The sequence below is a fragment of the Malurus melanocephalus genome, unplaced genomic scaffold (genome assembly GCF_030028575.1).
Source record: "Malurus melanocephalus ecotype Western Australia unplaced genomic scaffold, MMel_1.1 scaffold_534, whole genome shotgun sequence".
NCBI lineage: Eukaryota > Metazoa > Chordata > Aves > Passeriformes > Maluridae > Malurus > Malurus melanocephalus.
Window position 1 is genome coordinate 357254 of NW_026623766.1, and position 27909 is coordinate 385162.

The 27909-nt window shown below is 41.8% G+C and overlaps 1 protein-coding gene across 3 annotated transcripts in view; it reads right to left on the reverse strand.

Annotated features, from left to right (window-relative positions):
- The window catches only part of BICD2 (BICD cargo adaptor 2), a 95657-nt gene extending 68627 nt beyond the window's left edge, over positions 1-27030 (reverse strand). For all 3 annotated transcript variants that reach the window (XM_057381856.1, XM_057381854.1, XM_057381853.1), the window contains exon 1: positions 26542-27030. In XM_057381856.1, coding sequence (XP_057237839.1) covers positions 26542-26781 — 240 coding nt within the window. In that variant the 5' untranslated portion in view covers positions 26782-27030. The remainder of the gene's footprint in view (positions 1-26541) is intronic.
- Positions 27031-27909: the final 879 nt, after the last annotated feature.

The following is a 27909-nucleotide window of genomic DNA, read 5'->3' on the forward strand; positions in this document are numbered from 1 at the left end:
GAGCAAGACTTTTGTTTCAGACAGCACAACAGAGAGACCTGCATACCGTCACATAGATGCTGAAGATGTTAGGGATCCTGCCCCTTTGTCCAAGCCCATTCCAACAGCATCCAGCACACTTAGAGACACCTAGCTTATCCTGGGATGTGTCACAGCTCTGTGGCCATCTGCGAGATTCTATATCACCACATTCTCATGACAATATCAGCTGCAAAGCAAGCATCTCTTTTCTACAAACATTCAAACAGTTCTCATGATTTAACTTCAGTTTTGTTTTATACCTCATGAGCCACAGTCTCCAAAGTTCAGGCCTGATGGTGGCACAGGCTGCTTCAGCACCTCTAATGCAGATATTTTCAAGTGCTATATTGTTTTAATAATTAAAGAATGTTAGCAATTACTATCATCAGAAAGATTCCTGCTTGCTTTTTATGCTCCTGGGCCATTCTCTGAAATATAAAGTAAATTCTTGCTCTGTACTATAGATTAAAAAAAAACCGTTATACCAGTATCACATTCATTTACCTCCACTTTGCAGATACATGAACAGCCTATTTCCAGATACTCACTTTCCAACTACCTGAGGAATGATAAACAGATACCCACCTACCTAGCATCCAGACCTCAGACTATATCACATACTCCACTCAAATCATAAATATGTTCACATTTGGCACCAAGTAACAAGCAGAGGTTTATTACCTGTTATCACTCAGGCAACCACAAACAACCCAACAATCCAGTCCTGCGTTTTGCTCATTGACATTGGGTTCTTCAGTTACAACAAACAACTGCAATTCTGCAGAATTTCAAGGGATTTTTTAGGAACACCAGGATACTGATGAAATGAAGATTAACACAAGCCTCTTCCTTTATTTCCTTGACAGGTAACAGCATCAGAATGAGCTTCAAAATTCCACAGGAAGCCAGAATTAAACAAATCCATAACCTTAACGGCTTTGACATTCCCAAATAAAACTTGAGGTCTGTCTTCAAAGTAGGGATAAGCTACCTCCCTTCTTTGTGGATTCCTAATGGCTGTCAGAGCAACACATTAGATAGCTGTGCCACCATGGGAGGGAAAGGCATTCCTCTGCAGTCTACTTAAGTAACTCCACAGCCTGACAGGATCAAAAAGCAAGGCTGTTAGCTATTGACAGCAAACTATTGACAAGTATCATTTTTGCCATTCTCAGCCATATTTACTGGCTCAAAAATGCAACTTTAGAACAAAGTCTTTCCTGTTTCCACTACCTACCCTAAATTTTGCACCAAGGGCTTAAGATCTGCTTTCATTTACAGGAATATAAGTGGATGACAGTAGAGATTTTGGATAATAAACACAAGTATAGAAAATGCACCATATAAAAAGAGATATCTAATCTATTTTGCATGCTATGTAGTTAGATCCTGTTTCTATCACGGGAAAAAAACAGGAATGCAGAACATCTGAAATCTTTCCCAGATATGCAAGTATGCCATCCTGTTCAGGATTTTTTGACACTTCTTTTGTACCATTGCTGGTTTCAGTAAAACAACTTAAACACACCCAAAAAAACCTCACTCCATACACATACTAATTTTTTCCATGGTCAGTGGTAAAAAAAAAAAAAAAAAATTCAAAACAAAGTCTACATTCTTCAGCTCTTAATGATTTTAATAAGCATCATATGTTGTTCAGTTACAAAAGACTACCAGTTCCAGGCAGTGATTGCAGAGGTCCTGCTGCTATGAATTACAGATCCCCATTACATGCTTGCCCCTCTTGCGCTGTGCAAGGCCCTTTTGTTTACATGACAAGCATTCCCTCAGTTAAACTCTCCAAACAACCAAAACCATGTAACTTCATAGAATCTTGCAGCCCCTTCGGCCAATTCATGTTTTGCCAAATGTTCCATTGTCTATATTTAACCCAGAATCTTACAAATTTCCAGTTTATCTATTAACCCTAAGTGTAGAGGTCTCTTCACAAGGCTTTAGTCTAACACACACCAACACAGACACATAAAGATTGCCATTGTTAATATAAGAAAACCTTCACCAGCTCAGCACTGCTGCAAAAGCAAAGCTGAAGCAATGGGAAATCACCAGCTGCAGGCAATGTCCAGCCTGTGCTCTGCACACAGCCTGCCTGACAGGAGTCTACACTGTCACACAGATATCAGCAGCCAAATCTAGCCCAAAGGCAGTCTTCCCTACTGCTGAAGGTTCTCCTCCCTGACAATACAGCAGCATGGCATTGATCCAAATGGATTGCACATTAAAGCTTATGTTATTTTATGTATGTTGCCTGAACTACAAGGGAATAAGGTTGATGGAAACACAAACAGGCTAGAATAAGAATACAGATGAACAGCAAAGGAAGCTGCAAGCTAGAATGTAAAATACACAAAATCCATGCAGCCAGATGCAGGGTGCACAAAAGACATTAGTTCATTAGCAGTACTGGATTTCTAGTTATGCAATGTAGCTACACCTGCAATACTTTTGAGTAAAAGCAATCAGCTGTCAATCAAAGCACAAAGCCCTTCAATATCAGTCCTGCAGTCTTAGCCCTCTGTTAAGTTAAGCAGAAAAATGGTGACAGACAAGTTAACAGAGAAATAAGGAGAAGATAAATTAAAATCAGCATGTTCACAGTAATTCTGTGGCACAGGCTGATTTCAGTGCTGCTCTTCCCTGTATTTATAAAGGACATGTCCCCCTGGAGCTCAGCCCCATATAAACAATCAGCAAATAAGAGAAGTGACTTCTGCCACTGCAGCTGATCTTTCCTCAAAACACTATAATTAAAACTGACGAGAGAAAACACAGACCCCACACTTTCAAACCAGCCAATTTCTCAGTGAAATATGAGAATTTATCCTCATGAGTTACATGGCAGCATTCATTTACTTAGACACTGCCTTCATTTTCCACTGAAAATGTCAGTGGAAATAAAATTCATCTTCTTAATAGGTTTCCAAATTTCTTTTACTTATTTCTTTAAAACAAAAGACAGACCAGTTAGAATGGTCCAAACATTGAAAGTTTGAGTCCCAGAGTTTACACAGCACAGTTTTTTATAGACACAACTCCACTGATCACACCACACTTTGCAGATTTGCACTCATGCAAGGTAATGCTAGATGATACCGGTTATAATAGAATACCAGGTTGGAAGGGGACTCAAGGATCATCTGATCTAACCTTCTTGGCAAAAGCACAGTCTAGACAAGACAGCCAAACATGCTGTCTGGCCAATTATTAAGTGTTCAGCATTGGGGAATCCATCACTTCCCTGTCAAGATTATTACAATGGCTGCTTGTTCTCACTTTTCAATTGTGAAGTGAACAATTTTCCCCTTGTGTGCAGTCAGAATCTCCCCATGCATACCCTGTACCCATTACCCCTGTTCCTCTCCCCATGACTTCCTGTAAGAAGGGAGTCTTCATCTTCTTTTCAGTCACCCATTAAGTACCAGAACATGGCAATATGGCCTCCCCTCAGCCTTCTTTCCTCAAGGCTAAACAAACCCAGGTCTCTCAGTATTTTCTCCTATGGCAGGTTCCCAGTCCTTGGATCACCTTTGTGGCCCTTCTCTGGACTTTCTCCAGCCTGTCCACATCTTTTTTGTATAGCATAAAATCTTTTCTGTAAAGTAAAAGAGTGCTCATCTTTCATCTGATGGGCTCCTGTAGCAAACAACATGCATTGGGATTGGACACCACAGTTTCTACACATAGTAAAACAGTGACACTTTAATTGCCATCGCTAAGTTGCTAACTAAGAAAGTGTGATTTACGGACAGACACAGGAAAGGCTTTGCAAAGGATTTTGCTTTGTGGATGTCCAGAATTACAGCCAGATTCAATCAATTTGTGGAAAAATGGGAAGAGGGCAGAATGCTAAATTGTCTTTATAATAAGTGAGATTTGCTCTAAGCTTCTACCTGTGACAACTACAGTGGTAAGAAAATTGAAAGTCTAGTATATATTTCAAGACTTTTAAAAGGGATGTTTGAAACACAAAGATTTTTCATAGAGAAGCTTCTCAGATTTAAGCTTTGCCCAGGGGAAGTCAATGAGTCTCACTGCTTGCAAGACAGAGCTGCTAATTGCAACAGGATATCTTACCTCAACCCAAGACAAACTTGGGAATTCTCCAAATTGGATACAATCTGAGGAACCCAAAGATAGCTTGTCAAGACATCCTGCTCCCAACTTTAGAAAACTTTCACAGAAACTATCATTAAAAACAAAAAATAAAAATTTTAAAAACCTTACCAAAAACCAAAATGGGGCTTCAGAAAACACCCAAAGCCCGCAATGTACTGTCCTTTCCAGCAATACATCAGCAAGCAAGCAACAGCAAAGGGTATAGAAAAAGCTTTCTCCAGATTTCAAATTAGTTGTGCACAATTGCTGGCTACTGAAAAGAGAGCAGAATTAGTTAAAACAAATGACTGAATACTAAGAGGACAAGAGTCTGATTATTACTGGACATGGAAAAAGGTGGCCTTTTTTTGTTAATTAAAAAAATGTAAAGAGAAGTCAGGTAGATTTTTAAAATACTGGCTGAACTGTAAAGCACCTTGTCAGAGAAGAAAACTATTTAAAAAATTCTTTGAAGTTAAAAGATGCATCAAAACTTGCAGGATTCAACATAGAAGAGATGGAATTACCAAACTTCAGAAAATTGCTCATCAAACATTAATTAGACACAAAGAGCAGTTAACTACAGTTAGAAATTAACAAAAACACAAGCCCCAGAGGATGTCTGGAAAGAAGTCCAAGGCCAAGGTCTGAAACCTTAAATGACAATAGTGCTTCAGAAGATCTAGTGAAAAACAAGGAAGAGTTGAAACAGCGTGACGGATTCACACACAGTGAGAAACTGCCAAAAACATTAGACAGGAAATCTGCACAAGATTGTCAAAGACAAGAAATATGAATAATCTACATTGTTATTTTATCCTGAAGCATCAGACATTCAGAATTAAAAGGCAGAAAATAAAGTCTGTGAATTTTGGAGACTTTGAAAGCAGATCATAGAGCTCCTAAAATAGCTTACAAAGCTAAGTCAACTATGAATAAATCTTGTATTTCATTAAAGAATTAATTTCAAACTAATAATATTGATATTTTGTACATACATCAAGGGTCATGATTTTCTCCCCCTCCAGACAAATCTAAAAATAATTACATGTTCTTCATCATTTCAGGAGACAAGAATCTCTATGGTTAATTGCTTCCAACTGCAAACCCAGGTGTGGAGTGCTACTGATGCAGGTCCCATATGATTTCACATCCCCTGTGCAAAGGTGCACAGAACTCTGTGGTTTGTGTGGTAGGCAATAAATACAGCCACCATGAGTAACACAAAATTCTGACTACAAATAGCAGATCCCAAATTGCTTGTTCAATACCACAAGACAAAACTGCATACACGGAGGTAAGGGCAAAGTTCAGACTCTCTTTTTAYAAGCAGTACTAATGAACAGACAACAAAGGATTACTCAAAAATAAAAAGGAAGCCTTTTTCTTCCAAAGAATGGATCTAATTGTATTTTTTTGTGCTCGTAAGTTCATCACACCCCTGATTTCAGCAGGGCAGGACACCAGAGCAAAGCAGAGCTGAGCAGTAGGAAGCAGAAGGGATGTTCACATTCCTCAGCAGTGCTCTCACTTCCAGATCCACTGAAAAGAAATCAATGTTATTACCATCTTTTAAAAAAAATGCATACAGGAAACTTCATTTGGGACTGTGGACATGTAAGGGACCATCACGCTTTAACTGCTCCAAGGATTAATTCAAAGGCCACTTGTCACAATAGCTGTTCGAACAGTTCTTCTGCCTTGCCTATATTTTTTTTTTTCTTAGATGGTGAATGTCTGTCAAAGATTCACTCCTGTCTGTCACCATCCTCCAGCCAGTGGCCCTTCATGTCATTCCTACCTGAAAATGCATATTAAAACAAATAAACATATCCTGACTTAAGTTCTGACCTCATGTTTAGTAGGAACATAAAGCACGCTTTATTGCCTCTAATAATAATTTAAACATCTCTATGAAGGTTCAGTTGCCCAAGAAGTTGGTTCAGTTGCCTGAGGGGGTGATACATGTGAACCCCTCTGCCAGTATTAAGCCCGAACCACCCACTCTTACACTTGGGTGAGGACCATATTGTTCAAGAGCCATATACTCCTGAGCCTGCAGACAGATCAAGAAGGCCCAAACCAGGTCTGATCTTTGTAGGAATGCTACAAACATTGCTATATAGAATTGTAAGTGAACAGGATGGAAAAAAAAAAAAGTTTTACATAATAAGGATTTTAAGAGGACTTTATGTAATAGTGTATTTCAAATCCTATTCCTAGAATTATTCCACTGAAATCTTCAAATAATTTACTCCCCTCAAGGAACTTGTGTAAAAACATGGAAGCATAGCAAGCTTCTGGCTATGTTTCACTGATAAGCTGCCCACAAACTTGTGACCCCATTACTGCTCCCTCCCTTCCATCCTACTTGACTGCATTTCCTTTAAACAAATCCATGTATTTGTGAGCAAATAAACATTTTGACCATATCGTATTCTAAAGACACAGTAGTTCCTCTAAGGAGAGGCATAAAAGCCTAGCTTTAACAAGGGCTCAAAAGGCAGTCCCCTTGTGTCCCCAACGCGGAATTTGTTGTTTATTAATCCAGATCAGCAATTCCAAGAGAGGTGAAAAGTTAACCCCGCCTCATTGATTTATGTGTGGCAGCAGCCTTATGTAAAAGAACAATAATTTAAACTACAGTTTTATGCACACAGCTGCCTTGATTAAAACAAATCAACCACTACTTCTAAGACTGTTTGCTTCAATGTGACGCTTACACAGCACATGTAGTGGCAGTGAGTGAACAGCCAACAGCATGGACCCAGCACACACAGTCACAGCCAAAGTTATCTCCTACCACCACAGCATCTGGGATAAGGACTTCAACAACAGGAAGCGTTCTTCCAAGTTTCATACAAAAGACAATACAAGGAAGTGGTAAATAACTCCTCTACTTCTCCATACACCCCATAGGGTATTTCAGAGGTGGATCTACACACAGTTTGATCAAAAACTGTGAGTCCTCTCCACAGACAAACCATCCAGACCATTGTTGTACGGGCTGGTTGGACAGTGGCCCAAACAATAAGCTGTTTTCAGAAAACCAGGGATTCATCCTCTTATGTGGCATGAGGGAGGGATTAAGCCTTAATTTAGCACCATTTAGAAAAGATTACCCTTTAATTGCAATAGGAGTTGGCAGACACTGGCAGCAATGAAAAGCCTTTATCCTGCAAAGCTTCCAAGCGGTCATTGACAGCTTCCAGGCCAGCAGCAGAGTGCCAGCCCGTACTGTCCCCAGCCAGCTGCTCAAGACCACAGGACCCAAAAGATGGAACGTGGGAGGCACGCAGCTGCATCACAGCTGCAGAGACAAACACCTAATTCATCAGCATTCAGATTGGGTAAGGCGTGTGGGCCTGCCACAGTGCACTGAGGAGCCGAAGCCTTCAAAAGGGCTCAGCTGCCAGTACCACCCACAGCCCTGCTCAGCAGGACCCAGCTGGTTTGAGCAGAGATCCAGTATCAGGGATATACCCACCTCCTGCCTTCTGGTATCAGTCTGACCAGGTCAGCAGAAGAAGATCCCCACTGACCTCAACTCCACTATTCTCTGTCAACAGGGCAAAAGATGTGTCTTGCTATATTTTGTGGCATGGAGAGTTCTGCTAAAGCAGATGCATGACCATGACATGCCTCAGGTGGAAGGTTGCCTGACCACTGCAAAAACCCAGTAGCCCATCGCTACTCAGGATCCTGTTATAAATGTCTTCTTATTTGGAGCAGAGCTAAATGCTCTTCCAGATTGGCACCCAGGAAAATGTAATACTTGTTAAAAGAGATTTTGCTGAAGTAGTAATGTCTGTTTTACATCTGTGCTGGAATAATCCCAGTTTAGGATGGCATAGGGTATCACAAAGCCTACTGCAGTTTAACCCATGGCAGCTTTATTTTTAAAAGTTCAGTGCAAATTTATCATTTCTATGCATACATAAGGCCTTAAACCAAGGTCTAACCTTCTTCCTCTCCAATTCTTACCCATGCCTGGCAGTGCCTGGCATTTCTGACAGCCTCAGGCCTGAATAATGAAGCTACTGCCCAGCTGGCTGAGCCATCTCATCTTACTGGGAACCGGGAAGGGGAGAAAGAGCTCTACAGCAAGGAGGTTGTGAGGTGGAGAAGAAAACAGTCAGAAAAAGACTGATTAGATGAGGAGCCATGTGCCAAGGGAGAAAGCAAGTCTTGTAAGGAGGAGGCAAAGAACATGTGCCCAAGGGAAAAGATAAGAGATGATAGTCAAGACGGTGGCATAGGGCAACAGTGGCAGCAGGATGATCAGCAACTGCAATAGAATTCAGTAACAAACCAAAGAAGACAAACAAAACCAAGTGCAGGAGGAAGCAGGAGTGGGAAAAAGATATATGAGCCTATAGCTGCTTGACCACTTGGATATGAATGGACCTTAACTGCTTCCAGTATCTTAACCTATGGCTGAAGTTTGTCTCCCATTGTCAGGAAGAAAACCTGACCAGTAATTGTGTCATTTGCTCAGGGCATTCTTTCCTAAACATTTAAATTTGGAAAGTTCTACACCATGTAGCCTGGCAATGCACTCAAAAACACCTTGGAAGAAACTTTAGAGTGTATCATTAGATATCCTTGGCCACTTCCATTCACTGTCACTGCTACCCTTGCTGCTCATTCTCAAACTGGGTACATCTATACAGGACTAATGTCTAAAGCACAATTAATTAAAAATAAAATTATGATCCCAACACAGAACTGAGAGTCCCATCGAGTACTCAGTGACACACTGAAGCAGACCAGTTTTATTTTTTAAGACTACAAGGAAAAATTCTCTGTCTCTCAAGGAGCTCATTTCACATTTAGAGCTTGAATTTTGCAAGTTGATTTGTTGCATTATAAATAGACACTAGTTTTATGCACATGAAGGCCACAAACTTAAAGAAAACAAGATAGACATTGAGTAAGAGGAACTCTAGCCATCTCCACAGATGTTAGTCAAATTCCTCAAACATAACTTATTATTATAGTAGATATCTGCACTGCAAGAAGGAAGAGAAAGAAACTCATTATCTGCAGTACTGAAATTTCAAGACACTAGATCAGTAATCCAGTGGGAAAACACTACAACTACACTCTGCTGCAACACCAGTTCCAAATGCAACATTAAGGCATTTCTTAAAACACAAGAAGAGGAGTTAAACAATTAATGAGTTAAACAATCTAAGCCTGAGCACTGTAGAGCATTCCTGTGTACACAGACACCAAGTACTAGGCTGGTCCTGATAGCTCTGGAATCCTTTAGAAGTAAAATCTAGCTTTAGAGCCTGATTGAACTAAGAAGCCATGAAATAAAACTTGGATCTGCATGAACTCCCCATCTCGTGGAGGCTCTGTTCCCTTGTGCAGCAGTGCCCACTGAAGATTAAGGCCACATTCTTCATACAAAGTCTAACGTTACATGCAGTAAGACAAAGCTAGTGCAGCACAGTACCAGGCAACAAATGGAGCACAGGGCAAGAAAAATACTTCCATCAAATTAATTACTTTCTATGGAGATGACCCTTGCCACAGAAAACTATGATAATAAAACAAGAAAATACATTCCTTGTAAAGTGCATATAGAAATATAGTGTCAACCTTAATGCTATTTCAGGCCTGTTGTGGGAAAAAGGGCATACACAGCCACATTGAAAGCAGCAGATCACAGGGCTGACAAATGCCCTTTTGAGGCCAGTTTTCACAATTCCCAGAGCCAAGAACCTTAAAAGCAAACAGATGCCTCAAAGGGGCTTCACCACCCCCAAAAGCCTCCCCAGATGAGCTATATTCCAAGACATTCATCCTCACACAGAGGAGAATGAAACAAATGAATGCCTTACTATGCTCCCCAAAAACCCTAACAATAGGGAGGTCAAAGGGAACATTAGACCAATTTTAATGTTAACAGGCTTTGTGTCACATTAAAGGGGTCCGTTTGCTTCAGTTCCAATAAGTCAGTTATATTTTAGGGCACTTAGCCACACATTAGAACAATCAGCTACAAACCAGTGGAGTAGCTTTTATTTTATATATATATATATATATATATATATATATATATATATGCATATACTAGCAGCTCTCTCCCACCACATTCCGTTACTTTACTCTTGTTTGGTTTCTACCTGGTTCTTAAGTGAAATGAGTAGGCATTTTTCCTTGTCTCCTTCTATAGAGAGGATAAGATCAAGGTGATTTATTAAGTGCTCAGGTGGAGGAGCTGTCTCAAACATAGAATTGTCAGGAAAGCTGTGCTCTCCCTATTCTTCACTATTCCATGAGCCTATAAAACAGAACATTTCAATGGGAAGGCTCCAAACTTCCAGGACACACAATGTTCAATTCCACTATCCCAGCAGCCTTGACAGAAAGGCCATAACCTAGTCCTCAGAGGCCCTTTCACCTTCCTAAAACCCTCACAGATTTCCAAAAGGAGACATCCCAAGATATGTACTTAATTCCATTCAAGCCATRAAGATTCCTAGCTACAGTTTCCCTCCAACTCACTACTGTGCTCACCTCCACTGTGAATCCAGTTGGATGGAAAAGTGTAATAGCTCACATGAGTGAAAATTAATCCTGGAATACAGGATTATTCCCACCTCAGAACCCCAAAAATGTTAAAGATAACCACAATTCATTCACATTATTCAAGGAGTTACATTAGCAGTTCACATGGATAGAACAATGCAGAATAGATCCAGGGGTGAGAGGAGGGTTTCAAAATTGCCAAACATCAGAGTGATTAGTACAATTCCCCTGCAAAAGCCTACATGCAGGAATAAAACTATAAAGCCAGAGAAATGCCTGACACTGACAGAAGACAAATAATTCTTCTCTCCATTCCTTTCCTAATGGATAATACTGCAAGTGTCACAAGAGTCAGCATTCTTTCAGCCCTCCTGAAGTCCAAACAACTAACACACCTCGCATGCTTCACTTGGTAAAATCTAGATTCAGCTATTAATCCTTCAGTGAGTATTCACTGACTAAAGGGAGCTGGAGGGGGTGAACCATAAAAATTAGTTCAAACTTTAGAATTTAAACTATGGGACATATTTTAAAGCACAGTATGCAAAAAACATACATATGTAAGCAGTACAGTAACAGAATTATAGAATTGTTGAGACTGAAGACTGGAAGGGAGCTCTGGAGATCATTTATTCCAACTTTCCTGCTTTAAGCAGGGTTACCAACAACAATGTGCTCAGGACATTGTCCAGTTGGGATTTCAATGGCTCCAAAGATGGAAGCAAAGATGGGCAAAGAACAGAAAATAAGTTACACAAGGCACATTGTGTTTGTGGTTACTTATGAATGTGCTAGGGCTCAGTTTTTAATTTTTATGAACTGTTCTGTAGCAACAGAAATAACACTTGAGGCTAGAACTGAACAACTCCACAGCTTGATTTGCTCCAACTGACTTCAATCTGCTCTTAAAATATTTCTATGATTACTGAGCAATCCTAGAACAAGATTTCCTTGTATTCAGTGGGGGGAGGGGGAAATGCTTTTAAAAATCCTGCTTCTCAAACACTGCTCTAATTCAGCTTGTTAAGTGCAAGTGATTTTATTTCCCAGGCATTAGTTTGGATATTTTGGCTCCAACCCACCTTTAAGTAGCTTCCTGAATTAGACTCAATTAGTAGAGAATATACATGCAAAATAAGGAGGCACTAGTAACCCCTAAAAGAAGAAACTTGCCAAAATGCCAAGTATTTTGCATTTTGTGTCTGAGTCAAAGGTGTCTGAAATGCAGCCTGACAGACCTTCAGGTGGAAGATGTTACACTCAACCCCAAAAACTGCACCAAGAGCCAGAAGTGTCTAGCGCATACATACAAATGTTCCTACCAGYTCATGTTCCTCATCAGCATGTCCTTGAACCCTTTCTGTCCACGCCAACCACTGCAACATGAATCTCACTCTCACAGTAAAAGTATCATCTCTCATCAGTTTCTAAGGCAGCTATATGCTGCAGTGTGGCACCTTCCCAGGGAACATCCACCATCTCTGCTGCTCACATGCTTACCCAGATAAACCACCTTGAGCAAGAAAAGACAAATACCAAGCTATTAACAGGCAAATCTGGTGTAAGACCACCATCAGATCTTCACCACTGACAGACTTATCTGCCTGCAAAGACAAGCTTTCATTTCAAGCTGGCTATTTCTATTTAGAGATAGTATTTGTAGTATTTAGTCATAAGAGCAGGAGACAGCTCTATTGTCTGGACATTACTTGTCCCAGGGCAGAACAACATTCTTTCCTGATAACTATGCTTTAGATAAAATACCCTGGGCCAAAGCTTATTTCCTTTTAAATCCAATTGTGCATGTATTTGTACATGTGGCACTGCTATAACATTCATATAGTGAATACAGAAAATACCATGTAATTTTTATTACATAAAAGCCCATACAAGACAAAACATGGAATACAGGCACAATTGAAAGTGTTACATATGGCAATTGCTAACATTTTACGAATGACAGGCTTGTAATAAATTAATAATGTTAAATTTCAAGAAAAATTCCTAATATTTTTAACTTTTAAGAAGTTTTTTTTTTACAGAAACCTTCACTTTGAAAGCCTTTCAGTAAAAACCTGTTGTGAACAGGAAAAGGAAAAACTTTATAAAGGTAATGTCAAGTCCTCTGCCCTCCAACTGCAACAATTTCACAACCAGCAATAGTCCCAAAACAACCCCAAAGCCCTAAGGATTTACAGAGGAACACACAACAGAAGGTAGGAAGGAGGCTGAAGCCGGCTGATGAGCCAAGCAACTCCATATCATCTTGGATTGGGGCGTGGGGAGCTCAGACACACCTCCTCCGTGACTCTCTCAGTTCTCCAGCCTGTCCAGCTTAGGTTACTACCAGCTTCAGAGATACCCTTCCAAATGCATGGAAATTGTGGTTCTCAAGTGCACAATACATCCAGGGACAGGCAGAGGACGGCAAGAGAAAACACAATCCTCAGACGAAAAAAACCTACAAAACCCAACAACAAACCAACCAACCCAAAACAAACAAAAAAAACAAAAAAAAAAACAAAAAACAAAAAAAACCCCCAAAACATACAACCCCAAACCTAAACAAATATTTTCAAAAACTGTTGTCTTTTCTATGTATTGCTTCCCTTTTATCTTCTGAACACAAAACAATTTAAAAACCAAACAGAATTCCTGAAAAGATACATATTAAATTAGGAAATTGAATTCAGCATCTGTAATCAGAAAGGATGTGAGTGAAAGCACCAAACCTCCATGTAATGGCAAGGAAAAAATGACAAGGAGCCAGAAAAAAGAGAGGTAGCTCTACAACTACACAATGCCCTTTTCGGAAAGATGCCTTCAAAGATATTTTCACAGATCCAACTAAACTCTCCAGGAAAGTTTATTTGGGAAGCAGACACACCACTCTTTTCCAAACTTTAGAAGGACAAAGGGGGTAGGAGGGCTGGGGAAGAGGGGTGGGGTGTGTCATGGTTTACTTGGTCCGATTTTTGGTGGTGGGGGGATGGGACCAAGAAACCACGAAGATGGCTCCTGTAAGGAAGTTCTAGAAGCTTTCTCCTTCTTCTCCAGCAAAAGTAGCCCTACCCCCTGTGTTTTAGAGCCAATCCATCATGGCTCTGAGGTTGATGGATAGGCTGCCCATCAGGCCTGRGCCAATTGCACAAGCTAGTTACACCTCTGTGATGACGTATTGTCTTGTACTTAAGAAGAATTCAAAACAAGATGGGGGTGGCCGCCATGTCGTTTTTTAGGTTGTTAGTATTATGCACTGGGGAAAAACAGAGCAGGAGGGTGAGGAGATGTAAGAAAGAAATGGAGACCCAAGATCACAGTAAGGAGAAGAGGGGATGTGCTGTGCTGTTTCTGTGGTTCTCGAGCATGGGGAAAACAAGATGTTCTCGAAAGGACTATTTCATCAATGAGAGACCTGTATAGAAAAGGAGAGCGACCTTGCTCTGAGGAAAAAAACCTGGCCTTTGAGGACTGGACTGATCAGGAGCCAAAAAAAAGAGGAAGAGGCTTGGCCTCCCACGATGTTTGAAGTGAGTTGATGCTAAGAAGAAATTGTGTTCTGCGGGGAGGAAGAGGTACCCCTGCCCTACGTCTGAAGTAAGTGGATGCTTAGAAGAAGCTGTGTTCTGCCAGGAGATTTGTGATAGTGGTCTTACGCTGCCGAAACAACGCAGTTTGGCCTTGAAGAACATTCTTTCCTTTCTCCTACGAGGTAAAGGAAAGAACCCCTCGCCATCAGCAGTTATACACTGACTGTTTCTTGGGAAAAGAACTTCCACAGCTTGGAGCTGTAAGAACGCTTCTCCTATGATGCTGGACAACAACCGTAATGAGTGGTTTGATCTATGTTAGACTTTCATTCCTGTCCCCTGTGTGTGCGGGAAGACATGGGGGGTGGAGAGGGAAGACCGGGGAAAGAGACGGGTCCCTGGAAAGAATAACAGGTATCTTAAAATGTCCATTTTTATTTTTCTTCTCCTTGTAAATTTTTCCCTATCTTGGTTCCCCTCCCCGGTGCGGTAGTATTCTTAGTAGTTTTTAGTAATAAATCTATTTTGCAACTGAAGTTTTTCAGCCTGTCTGACCAATTTCTGGAGCATATACGTGTCTTTCTCTCAATTATGTTATGTTATCTGAAAGCCATAAATTTTAATGTTAATTGGGCTTTTGCTCTCCCTTCTGCCCTCTCCAGTGGGAAGGGAGAGAACATCGTGGGTGCAGTCCTTTTGGCTTTCGGTCAAGTTCAAACCAGGACATTTTTGGTGCCGTGACTCGGATAGGGAAAAAAACAGGTTTAAACCCACGACAGGGTGTGAGACAACAAAAGTTATCAGAGAAGGCTCCAACATTCTCCACCAGCACAGCTCCAGGAAGGATGCTCCTGTTGAACACAGTACTTGGGCAGTCATGGGGAATGTTTTGACTGCTCAGGGTACACAAGTTCTAAGCCCAGTTACTAGCTCATATCTCATTTTTACTCTCCTTTATCCCTTCCCACTAGTCAACTGCCAATATCAACACTAAAGAGTGAGCTACACATCCTTTTGGTATAAAGAAGTGAATGACCACAGACATCTTTCAAATTCCATTCTTAAAAAGAGCAGCAGATAAAAAGTCTTTTCTTCTTGTGTTTAGCTATTGTTTGCAAAAGAGACTCAAGTTTTTTCAGTCTTCTCATAATGCTAGAATTTACCAGACATGCATGTACATACGTGAAAGGAATAAAAATAAAAGTAGCAGCCTCCTGTGGCAAGACATTCAGTACACTGTGTTTGCTATGTGCCATGGGAAAATTTGTGTTTACAATTAGGTTTGATGTATTCAAAGATTTCTCAGTGCAGTTTACTAATGTCACATTAAAGGCAAATCTACCCACCCAGTATAAAATGCCTGTACTGTAGCATAGTTGTAAGACAGAACACTGACTCATGGACTGTATTTAAGGAAGTTTCATCAAGAACAAGTGTGACAAGAATTAGAAATTTATACCCTAAACAGGATTGAAGAAGGAATGCGTAAGATTAAACAGTAGTAAACGTGAAACCTAAAAGGCCTTTCCTTCAATTTACTTTGTCATAAATTTAACTAGGGCAACATTCCTAGTAGTGTCCTTGACACAATAAAAGAATCTGTGATGTTGTAAAGGACACAAGACAACAGTTTTAAAAGTTTGCGGTTTCAAAAAGCAAGTGAGCTATTCCAGTTTCATGAGGCTTTTGGCCATTTCCAAAAGGAGAAAGTTCAACATACTATCATTGGTTTAAGTTTTAACAGCTGTGCTCAAAAAACAGACATCTCCATTTCCTGTCCATAAAACATTCCCAACCCAGTTAAAATAAAGGAGGGATTAAAAAAAAAGACAAAAATCTGGTGCTGCAACTGCAGAACAAAATCCAAGTATTTATAACAGTGTCTTGCTGAACTTCCAGGTTTCGGGGCCTCTCCCTTCCCAAACACTGGGGCACAGCTCCAAGGACATGCTGGCACTCTCCTGCTGATGGGTAATAAAGGTCACTGCAGTTCTGGTCACTAGGTTTCAGGACCCATCTGCATTCCCATTAGATCTCCCAGCTTGTAAGTAGTTAGAGAATAACACAGATTAAGCTGTTTATAGAAAAGTTGTACCAGAGGCCCTTAATTCAAGTTAAACTCTGCAGCAACAGAGTTACCAGCATGGGTTTGGGAATGCTTTTGTTTATATTAGGGGGTTAGGAGCACAAAGATCTGTACAAGGTGAGATGTTCAATTAATAATTCAGATGTGCAAATACAAAACTGTTATGAGTATTAGAGGTCTTAAATTATTAGACATTCAAAACACAGCTACTGGAGTCACAGAATTCCTCCTCTACAGGAGAGGAAAAAGGGAAAATGCTGGGGCAGTTCAGGTACTTTCTAGCCTCTCTGGTGGACATAAGAAACAATCACCCTAACTTAAAAAAAAACCTCTAGGTGTGGGGTTTTTTTTAAGGGCACAATCCCTGATATTTTGTCTTTTAAGACTGACAACACTGTCAATAAACAATGTACAAAGCCAAGATGCTATCAATGAAAACCTGTATTTGAGGTTACAGGGGCAGATTTCTCCCATTTGTCATCCCTCAACAGGTCTGCTGCACAAGTAAGGACACAGATCTTGGCACACTCCATGCTAGCCCAATACACAGCAAAAAATGTTTTAAGTCTCTATCACTTCAGTCAGTTTCTCTGGCAAAACTGTTATAACTCACCTATGAAACAAAGTCATATCGGACAGGTCTCTGTTCCCATTGAATTCCCAGAGGATCTCATCACAACTGAATAATCACATCTTAGAGGGATGATACTCATTAGGAAAAGTCCCTGATTATTCTGCTCTCATGGGCTCTATATAACCTTTGAAGTTGACATGATAAGGTCAGCTAAGCACCTTCCTGCCCACCTGAAATGTTTTAATCACTCAAACGCCACAAGGAAAGAACGGTCATATCCCAACACAGGTAGACTGAAAAACTCAGAAATGTTTGCCAAATCCAATCATACAAAAATCAGGAAAGTTTGGATTTAAGTAAAATTCTTAATAAAGATACACAATGAAAGAAATACACCCAATGTAATGCTTGAGATTGCAATCTGCGGCATTATATTACTTCTCACAGGATCACGGAATATTCTGAGTTGGAAGGTACCCACAAGGATCACCTAGTCCTTCTCTTAAGTGAACAACCCATGGGGATTGAACCCACAACCTTGACACCATTCTCTGACCAACAGAGCTAATTTCAAGGAATGCCTCCCCAAACACACGTCTAATAATCTTGCCAGAAAAAGAGGATTTTTCAATTTAACAAATTATTCTGTTTTTCATGTACTTGAGGCTAACTGATTTCCACTGTTCAAATGCACATTTCGCATAGCTATGCCATATGCTACATAGATCACTTTCACATCAGCCTTTAAGCTGTTATGCACATACAACAGATTTTTACATGACAAGATCTCATTCATCTCAAAAACCAATCAGCCACTCAAATTTACAACCAACCATCTATATTGTTATGAAAGATCACAAAGCTGGTCATCAAAAGCTAGAGCAGTTGGACTGATTTAAGATCACAGAGCTTATAATTCCATTATAATGAGGAGGAAAGAAAATCAGCATCTTTTTCTAGAGGACAAGGCCAGCACAAAGCCTTCTCAAGCATACTGTTGCTTCAGAGAATGCATAAAGGTTTGCATTTCTTATACATTTGCTCACATTACATATGTTGCTCACACTAAATATGTTTGCATTTGTAATGCAAATTCTTCTTTAAAGCCCTCTGCCCACCACCACAGCTGTAAGATGTGGAAGAATATCCCACTACTGCTGAGTGACAGGTGTGTAAACTGGACTTTTAGAATAAATGTCAGAGTTGGAGGACACAAAAGCTTTAAGACAAAGAGAACCACATAGAAGAATACCATTTGCTGAAGAGATAAAAACACCTCTTGTTATAGGTCAAGTCTCGCTGCTAGTGATAATACAGCTATTAAATTACATACATTTGTAAAAAATTTTAAAAGAGACAGAAGAAAATGTGAATTGGAAATAAACAGATCAATCCCTGTTCCTCACTTCAAGAGAAATTATTTAGGTGAGAAATTATTATCCAGTTAAAACATCTGAGAATATTTTATTTCGGCCATTTCTTGGTTAAAACCAAATACTTTCTGAAAGTATCCCCAAAAGGGAGCCAAGTTGAATTGCTTTGCACAGTCGTTGAATGCAATGAACTAAGATACAAGTTAGACAGAAGCTTTTACTCACATGGATACAAGTCTTAGAAAACTACGGTATTTAAATGAGCCAGAGAAAAATTTAAATCAGGACCATTGCTGGATGATTTCTGCTGAATCAGAGATCTAGATTTATTTAAGGAAATACATTTTGCCAAGATAACCTTTCTTCATTTGATGGTATGTACCAAAGGTAAGGGCACATGCTGCATGCTTGTTTCTGCCCATGGCCTGTTGGAGACAGTCATACTCATTCAACAATAGCCAATTTCTATTTCAAAGGCCACATGCTCTCTCCAAATGACATCAGAGATCACAGAGAGCCACTAAATAATTATATACTGACTGCTTGAAAATGCTTTCTTTCAATTTCCTTCCTAACATCACACTGTTGGGAAGTTTCACCCACAGCTTCCAAGAGCTAGAGGGATTACAGATATGTCATGCTACTCAGCCACTCTGGGCATCACAACCAAATTTCTCCCTCAAAACACACACAGCATTGGGCAACAAGATGCGAGAAAATCCTTTCTGGTTTAAAGGTATATATTCATACCACAGAACAAGCTCCAAACAATCATCAGAAAATACAAAGGATTCTGACCTTAGAAAGACACTAAAATCAGATGTAACAAACTCTCTGTGCACAGCAAGCAATGAATCTTGTTTGGTTTGGGCAGGTTACATGCCAGTTACGCTATTAGATCAGTATACTTCTCTGCCTCGGAGCCAGAGCTAAACTACAGGCCCAGTTCCATACAGCACTGACAGACGGAATATGCAAAAGGACTTCCTTATGAACTTACCAAATGCTGTCTCAATGCCTACAGCACAGCACCCTGCACCATGATGGGAGCTTGACAAGTGCCACACTGAACACGCTCAGCAATTGAGGGGTGAAAAGAAAAAATTTAAGGAGACCAAGGACTGCAGCATGCCACAGAGTCCGGGCCATCCAGCACAACTTAGCACCCAACCAGACACACCACTTGTTTCACTAAAAGCTGTATAGGTCCTCATATGGCACAGCTGCTTCCTGAACACGGACTCAGGATTGCAGAGAATACTCAGCTTCAACTATGTGGAGGCCAAACATTCGCAATTAGCCCCATGTTCAGGCACATATCCAGACACCATGTGGGTCCCTGCTTGCCAGAGCCCCAGTGGCAAACTCGTCTGTTTGTGGGCGACCACACAGACCACATCTTTAAGCACTCCTCAGGCAAATCCCCACTCCAAAGTGGCGTGAGCCTGACATTCGCTGCCTGCTGTATATTTAAGCCCCATTAGTAAAAACAGCTGAGAAAAGAGGAGAGGGAGAAAAGTAAGAGACAGAAAGAAGGAAGATGAGCTGGAGGATGGGGAAACCAAGAAAAAAAGCCACAGTCTGCACTTAAAGCTTCAGCTCTTCTATGAAATGGAGGCTCCTCCATTCATTTGGATGGCAAAGTGGATCTACATAATTTTTCTCTGCCGAGGTTTTGTAGATCATATTTCAAACCCACGTTATATTCCTCTGTTGCTGGGTTACCAGTCTGAAGAAACAATTCTCTGCAGGCTGCCAAAAGCAGAGAAAGAAAGCAAATGAATGCCTGGAGTATGCATCACCCTCTGGAAGTCATCTTATGACCCCACACTGCTACAGATTAGTCACAAGCTCACATACCATACAGCAAATGAGGAAATGGTGAACTTATGAAGCCTGGGGGGCGGAACATAGACCAGAGAACTGCTATTCCCACCCTCCTAGTAAAATCAGGCAATTTTCCAAATCATTAGAATTCTCTTGAAGACTAGAAGAAACATGGTCCTAATTCAAAGGGATAAATTGGGTATTAATACCCCCAAAACTAGCAAGCATGCTACCATAGATTTTGAAAGGATGAATCAAAATTTGAAATGAGGAAACCACAACAGTCCATGTGACAAAACACTAGTGACTGTAGGTTTGAGACTTTCAATTTCCAGGCAGGATGTCTGCCACATCAGGGCCAAACAAACTTCCGCTACTGTCCACCACTATGTAACCTCCTGGGTTCACTCCAGCCTCAGCAATATTGCTTGGAAGCAATCTACCCCTGCAGCACTCGTGCAGAGAGGCCACCAGTGAGCAGCTTTTGGTCCAGTGTTTCTCATGCCAAGACGGTCTGCCCCTGATCTCTGAACACTCAGGCATCCTTCCACCCCACCTTCAAGCCCCAGCTCTCAGGTGCCCTGATGTGGGACTGCACATTGAAGGATGCCATATGCAAGACTCTAACGAACAATTAATTTGTGTAAAGATAAGAAGTGCTACAAGAAAGACTACATCCCAGGACAGACCTCAACCAAAGCCACCAGCATTACAATAACATTGCCACTGCAGAATCCCCAAGACTGCTAATTCCCAGCAGCTAGATCAGACAGTCCCTGCACATTGCATGGCTTCTGTCTGTGCTGCTCAGGCAGCAGCTTCACCACCAAGCTCAGCAGCAAGACTAGCTTAGGATGCTCCTCTCATTCCTTGTTTGCTGCTGCTTTAACACACTCTAGGTGAGGTGGTACCTGCACAACCACGTGCAACACACCTGTGACCCAAACTGGGGTACTGATCTAATTCAAGAACAAAACCAAAAGAAAGAAAAACTATAAAGAAAATCTGAAATTCAGTTCCACAGTGTAGATTTACTATAATGCCTCCATAGGACAGCAAAAACTCAGGGCGGCTACACTTCCAGGGAAAAAATAGGTAGCTGCTGCCAAACTTTGAAACCTTGAGTTTAACTTAATGTTACAAACTTAGAAACAAATTATCTAACGTTTGCTGGAGGTCAGGGACAGCTCTCATTCTGGGGCAAGGCACAGTGAAACACCACAAACCAAAAGTAAAGATGACTTTTCCTCAAGACCGAGCTCTCAGCTTTGATTACAGCATTTTAGGGAAAACCACTTCTGCAGAAACAAGGGTTTTTTTAAAAATAATTGCACATGATATAATTAATTTTATCAGAAAAATTTAACTTTATTCAGCAATTTCATAAAATAATCTGAAATCATCACTTCAAGAATATTACTACTTATTTTTAAGGAAGCCAGTTCAAGGCACACTGGCAAAGAAAATTAATTTAGTAACCTGAAGCATTACAGGTTACTATTTCTAGCACAGCGGGAAATACTGGAATGTTTCATTTTTCTGGGTTGTTTTTTTTTTTCATGAATAAGGATATGAGAGAAAAGCAGTTTTTCCAAAACACAGTTCTAAGTGTCTATATCACTGCAAACACCAGATTAATGTTACAGGTGCCTCTCACGTAAAGAATTCTTCATGGAAAGCAACTATGATTTATCAAAACGTAAGAGGTTTAATTTACACAGGAATATTTTGCTTACCTCACCCACAGTTTTCAGTCTGATTTGACAGCAGAGACAGCAATTGTGTTCTAACATTTCAAATGTGGCAGGTGTTGGAGTCCAAGTAACAATCACCATTAATTCCCCAAGACAGATTCACAAGAGTATGATTTTCTATTAGTATGTGCAAAATTGGTATCATTTCCTTAATACAATTTGCAGTTGTACTTTTCCTATTCTAGATTTACATATGTATAACCAGAATTAAATTTCACCTAAACTGGTTTATTTAAAGAAACATTTATTTCACGCATTAAACCCTTTGACTTTAACAGTGCTGCAAGGTTAGAGGTGATCAAGTGACATAAATATCCTTTTCTTTCAACAGTAAACAATATATGACCTGAATATTTATTAGAAAGAGTCTGCAGAGGTGAACCTGAGGCCTTAGAGGTATTGCAACTGAACATCATTATTTACTATGATTAAACAGAAAGACTTGGTCAATCCAGCAGTGATTCATGAGCACAGAGGGTCTAATCCCAATCTGAAATAGGTTTGTTAGGTAACTTCAGCCTAGCCATTTTTTCCTTCTTTGCCCTTATGTTCTTACACACAGAATGAGCACATCTGTACAACTGACAAAATGCTTTGATAAATCCAGTGAGGAAAATCACTTGTACTTCAGCAACCAATTTACAGTGTCTGTCTACAAGGTACACAGCACTACATGAGGTAGACAGGGAAGGGAACAATTTCTCCTTCACTTCTGAAGATGCACAGTTAAATGTTACATTAATAATATGTAACATAATGAAATGTTAAACCAGCTTGGATGAAATATAATATACTCAATTAACTGGGATATATGAAAGTCAATTAAGTTAAGCAAAACTTCTGTCTGTGACCACAGATTCAGTATGCTCCTCAATATAAATTCAAACAGTACAAATATTATAGCCTGGGACACATCACCTCAGCTGCATCATATACCCCACATGAGCTTCAATAAGAAAGGAAGCAGCAAGTTGTCATCTGAATGTTTCTTTCAAGATCAGCTTGCAAGTTTACCCAGGAATCATCTATAGAGAAGTCATGAAACATATTAAAGTCAATACAATTCTTAAAGGCAAAAAACAGAGACAAGGGCCACTGTTACCACACAAAGAAATTAAGAGACCTGTGCAGATCACTGCCAATATTCTTGTAAGCTTATTCCCCCCATAGAAATGACAAACCATATACATCATACTAACTGACACGTGATGTACTGACACGTGCTTTTACACTTTAAAGATAGACACGGTTTACTTACGAACTTTCACATTACAGAAATAATTAATCATAACACCCATGTTTTTCAAGGGCTTAAACACAATTCCATGACCAGCAACACAACATAACCACTTAATCAGAAAGGAGCTTTGGACAGCAGCCAGTTTCATAACTGAGCTAATAGTTGGTTATAAATCTGACATCTCAAAGCAACTCCAACAAAGTACTGAGTGAAGCAGATAACCTCTTTTTCAAACAAACCTTCCATGCCACATTTCCCCACAAATCATCAGGAAAGGAATAACTGAATCCTCAGACAATCCCTTTAGTAAGCTGGAGTACACAAAGAGGTGATCATATGTTTTGTCCATATTAGAAAAAAGTCCCAGCTCAGACAGCCTTGTCATTTATATAATTAGCACCATCACAGACAAAGGCTTGCAGAGTGACTTAACAGCTGAAACACAGCCTACAGTAAACTCTTTGTTACTTCATCTCCTAGAGGGGGTAAAAAAAAATGAATAAAATTATATGTTTACAACAAAATGTAGTATTTCACTACAAGAAAGCCCATATCTTATTTCTCTGACCTATGGAAAACATTTATCTTAATATTTATTATAGTTTGAAATAAATTCCCTTTTACAAAAGGTAAGGCAGTACTGAAAATAACAGTAAGTCTACCTGGGAAGACAGTTTGTATTTCAATATTGGTCAGTTAAAAAAATAATAGAAGAAATGGGAAGAAAGTATCTTAAAAGATAAGACATGTGAGATCAAGTCAGCACACATATAGGTAAAAGCACAAACTTAGAGAAAGTTTGATCCCAGTTAAAAAGGTGTTTGTGTGGAGGCTCAGCAATGCAAGGACAGAGCAGGTCCCCATTTTCACCAGGACCACTTGGATTGCAGATACAGAGAGTATACACAGACATCTTTACAAAATGTTGGTACAACTCTGGCAATGCCATTCACACTCACCCAAAGGAATATTATATATAACAGTGGAGGTTAAGGCTCTGAATTTCTGCCACATCAGGGATTGGATGGCAGGGAGGGGAAACTGGCTAAAAAGATCTGGCAACTGTAGCAGAAACGCCTGTACTTTCAGCAAACGGTATTACACAGTTCCCACGCTCAGAACCATTTACCTAAGGCATGAACAGAAACACGATAGAGGGGCACTTCACAGCATTAAACAAATTAAAGCATATCCAAATCTGCAATACCCAGCAGGACGAAAACCACTGCGTGCTTGTCCCACACACTGCCAAACATAGCCTTGTGTCGTTAGCCCTCTCAACAAAGACGAACAAAGTAAGATCTATAGAGACTAGAAAGGCTATATTTTAAAAGGCTGTATGAAGTCACAGTTAAGAAGCAAGACATGGAAAGCAATCCTATTCTAGCTTGACATCAATTTCCCACATTCCCCAAGAACAACTTAAGTAACCCAAGTCTCTTTAAGTTGGAACTTGACATGTAGCATGTCTTGTATGCAGCGCTTCTCTAGTTACTTTGGGAAAAACAAGAAGTTGAATAAAACTGCAAAGATGATGAACTCTTCCGAGCGTATGCTTCATACATCTGCTAAAGGTTAACAAGATCTACAGCAGACCAGATTCCTGCACAGCATCACAAGAAAGCTGGAGGAGCAATGCTCTTTCCCTGTGTAGGCTAACTAGCAGCGTCTGCAAACTGTTCCCAGAATTGTCTGCCTCCCAGGTTTTGACTTAATTAGAATGGGACATTGCACAAAGCAAATCCTTCAACATGTTAAAAGCAAAGAAGGAGTGAATCATTGCTGATTCTGCTTTTTTTATCTCTTTTATAAGCTTCTCAATTGTTACAGCCCTAAAAGAACGGAAAGACAATAACATCAAGTCTTTTTCCATCTGAAAGCCAAAATATGTAATACCCAAACACACCCAGCACAGCTCAGTGACTAAAGCACTACCTGTGACTGAGGCAACCTGGCTTTCACTGGCATGTCAGGCACTGCCTTGCTGAATGAGGTTGGGCCTGTCCCTTCATCCCTCCATGTCACATTTCACATCCCACCTACCAGCTGGGTTTACTGACTTGTCTCTCCCTTGAGCTCAACTCGACGGCTGCCTCTGCCTTTGACTTCCATATTTCTGTTCCTACGCTGCTGAAACCATGCTGGTTTCAAATGGTTTTAGGAACAGCAGCACATCAGTTCAGCTTGCATATTTAGTTAACATGTTTATAGCCATCTAATTCAAAGTAATTAACCTCTTTGCTTATGCTTGTTTAATGTAATAAAACCAAAATACAGCTTTCTTTTCAAAACCAAAAGATACATAGTATGCAGGCAGGGAGGGCATTCACCGATTCAGCTGAGTTTGTACCAGTCTGTTACAAGTATTTGCTTTCCCTTTGAAATACTGTATTATGATTTTACCTGAAATCCATTTCCAACTGAAAGGGCTAAAACTAAGCCCCATTGGATAAAATTTGCACAGGTCAAATAAATACCTCTATATTCACCTCTTAAGGCTGTATCAGATGTTTTGCAATCAAGGCAAGGCCTAAATCAGTTGAAAAGCAGCACAGGGTTTGTCTGCATGCCTAATCACTGAACCAAACAAGGCTACAGGCAGACAGACAAGTTCCCATGGCCCATGCTCTATAGTGGGCTGACAGGGGATCAACTCAAAGGAGCGCAAACCACCAGTCTGCGTTCTCTGACTGTTCCCCGGGCAGCCTTTTCCCATATTCTACACCTAGAGGAGATCTTGCACAAGAAAAACTTAATGTAGCAATTGCCTAATACAGCGTTTCTACTGACAAACTTTACTGTCTTGAACAGATTAGGAATTTCCCTTAAAAATGAAATATAAAAAACATGCCAACGGCAAGACCTGAACCAAAACAAAACTATGTGCACTAAAGTCCGCTGCCTTTATTTTCGTGGTGGTCGCCATTGAGGAAGTGATTAACACCAACGTAAGATTTCTCCTTCCACACAAAAGCAGGCATATGTGACAGCATCGCCACTGCACCCTGGTCCCGGCCCTCACTCCCCGCCGCCCGCTCGGGTTCCTCCCGAGGCGCGGTAACCCCGGCCCGGCTCCTCGCCCGACAGCAGACCTGGGGCAGCCCACCTACCAGACCCCGAGGCGGAATGGAAAGGGAAGAGAAAGAAAAGCGTTTACCCTCCTCCCTCCCTCATTCCCCTTCACAGAAGCGGAGTCGGGGCAGAAAGGCCTTTTTATCAATCATTTCCCTCTCCTGGCCCGGCCTGCAGCTAGGCGCCTCGCAGCTGTCATTTTGGGGAAGAGTGCAACCGCCCTGCCCGGAACCAGGCCGAAGCCTAGGCACCCGCTGGTCGCCTCCAAGCAATCCCGGGCCGCTCAGCCTGCCACCCAGACTCCAAAACAGCCCCGTTCCAACCACTGCGCGCTGCCTTCGCCCTTCCACACGCCGTGGCCGCGCTCGGGCCCAGGCCGTCCACTTGCCGCCGCCCCCGCCTCACCTCCTTCAGCTGCTCCATCTCGGTGCGGATGGTCTCGTACTCCAGCTCTAGCTCCTCATACTGCTGCTTCAGCTGCTGCTTCTCCTCCAGCACTGCTAGCCCGTACTCCGCCGCCTGGATCTTCTCCCGGGTGGTCTCGCCCAGCTCCTGGAAGAGACGCTTGATCTCGCTCCGCAGCCACTCGGGCTCCGACTCCATCACCAACCGGGCGTACTCCTCCTCCTCCATGGCCAGCGACATGTCGGCAGGGGGCCCGCCGACCGCTAAGGCGGGCGGGCTTAGAGGCGAACGCGCAGCCCGTCTGCCGCTCCTAACAGCGGCACGGTCCGCAGGCGGCCACGGCAAGGCCCGCTCGGGCCTCCATCGACAAGCCAGGCGCGCGCTGCTCCCGCCGCGGATCCTCCCTGGATTCCTCCCGCCGTCGCCGCCACACTCCCCGCAAGCGCCGAGCGCAGTGAAATCATTCAAAAGGCACGACCGGACCGGTGCCCCGCGGCACGCTGGGAGCAGGAGTCCCCCTGCGTCACCGCGCCGCGTGCCGCGCAGCTCTTCGGACTACAACTCCCGGCATGCACCGCGAGAAGGGAGGGTGGTGGAGGGCGAGGGGGAGCGCGTCCTCTGCCGGACAGCGCGGGTAGCGCAGGGCCAGCAGTACGCGGGGGCGGACCGGCCCGACAGCGAACGCGCCGCGGGACCCCCGCAGGCGCTCCCCGACACACATTCGGGCACAGCCTCTGGGACCACGGGCACATACCCCGTGCACACAGCCTATGCGCACACCCGGCGGCCCGGATCGCGCTCACCGGGGCTTTCGGGATGGGTTTGAGAGGGCTCCGGGATCGGCTCGGTATGAAAGATGGGGTCCGTGCACCTGAGCGTGGCGGGGGGAGACGTCCCGGTGCGGCGGACGGTGCCATAGCAACACGGAGAGTTGTTCCTCATCTAGAGGTGGCATTCCTGCGGCAAGGCATTCTCCACCCACCCCCCAGGGACCAAACCGTGTACCCCTCGTCATCCTGAGAATAACCACGGCCCCAAGGCAAGGTGTATTCCCTTCCTACTGAGCTTCCCGTTGAAAAGATAAAGCAGACGATAAAGCAGACGATCGGGAGTAAAGTATCATCATAAAATCCACACCAAGACAGAGGGATAGTCTCATCAGCACCCACTGCCACGATCGGCGGTAGGACAGTGACACTTGGGCAGCTGTACTGTGCTGCCTGGAAAGTATTTGCCAGCCTGTGAGGAAAATACCCCAGGTTACACCCATTGGTTATATTTGGTGGCAACGGCACAGGGATTGGGACACTCATTGGGGTACCACGGCTAGAACTAATTTTTAAAGCATAATGAAGACTAAATGGAGAC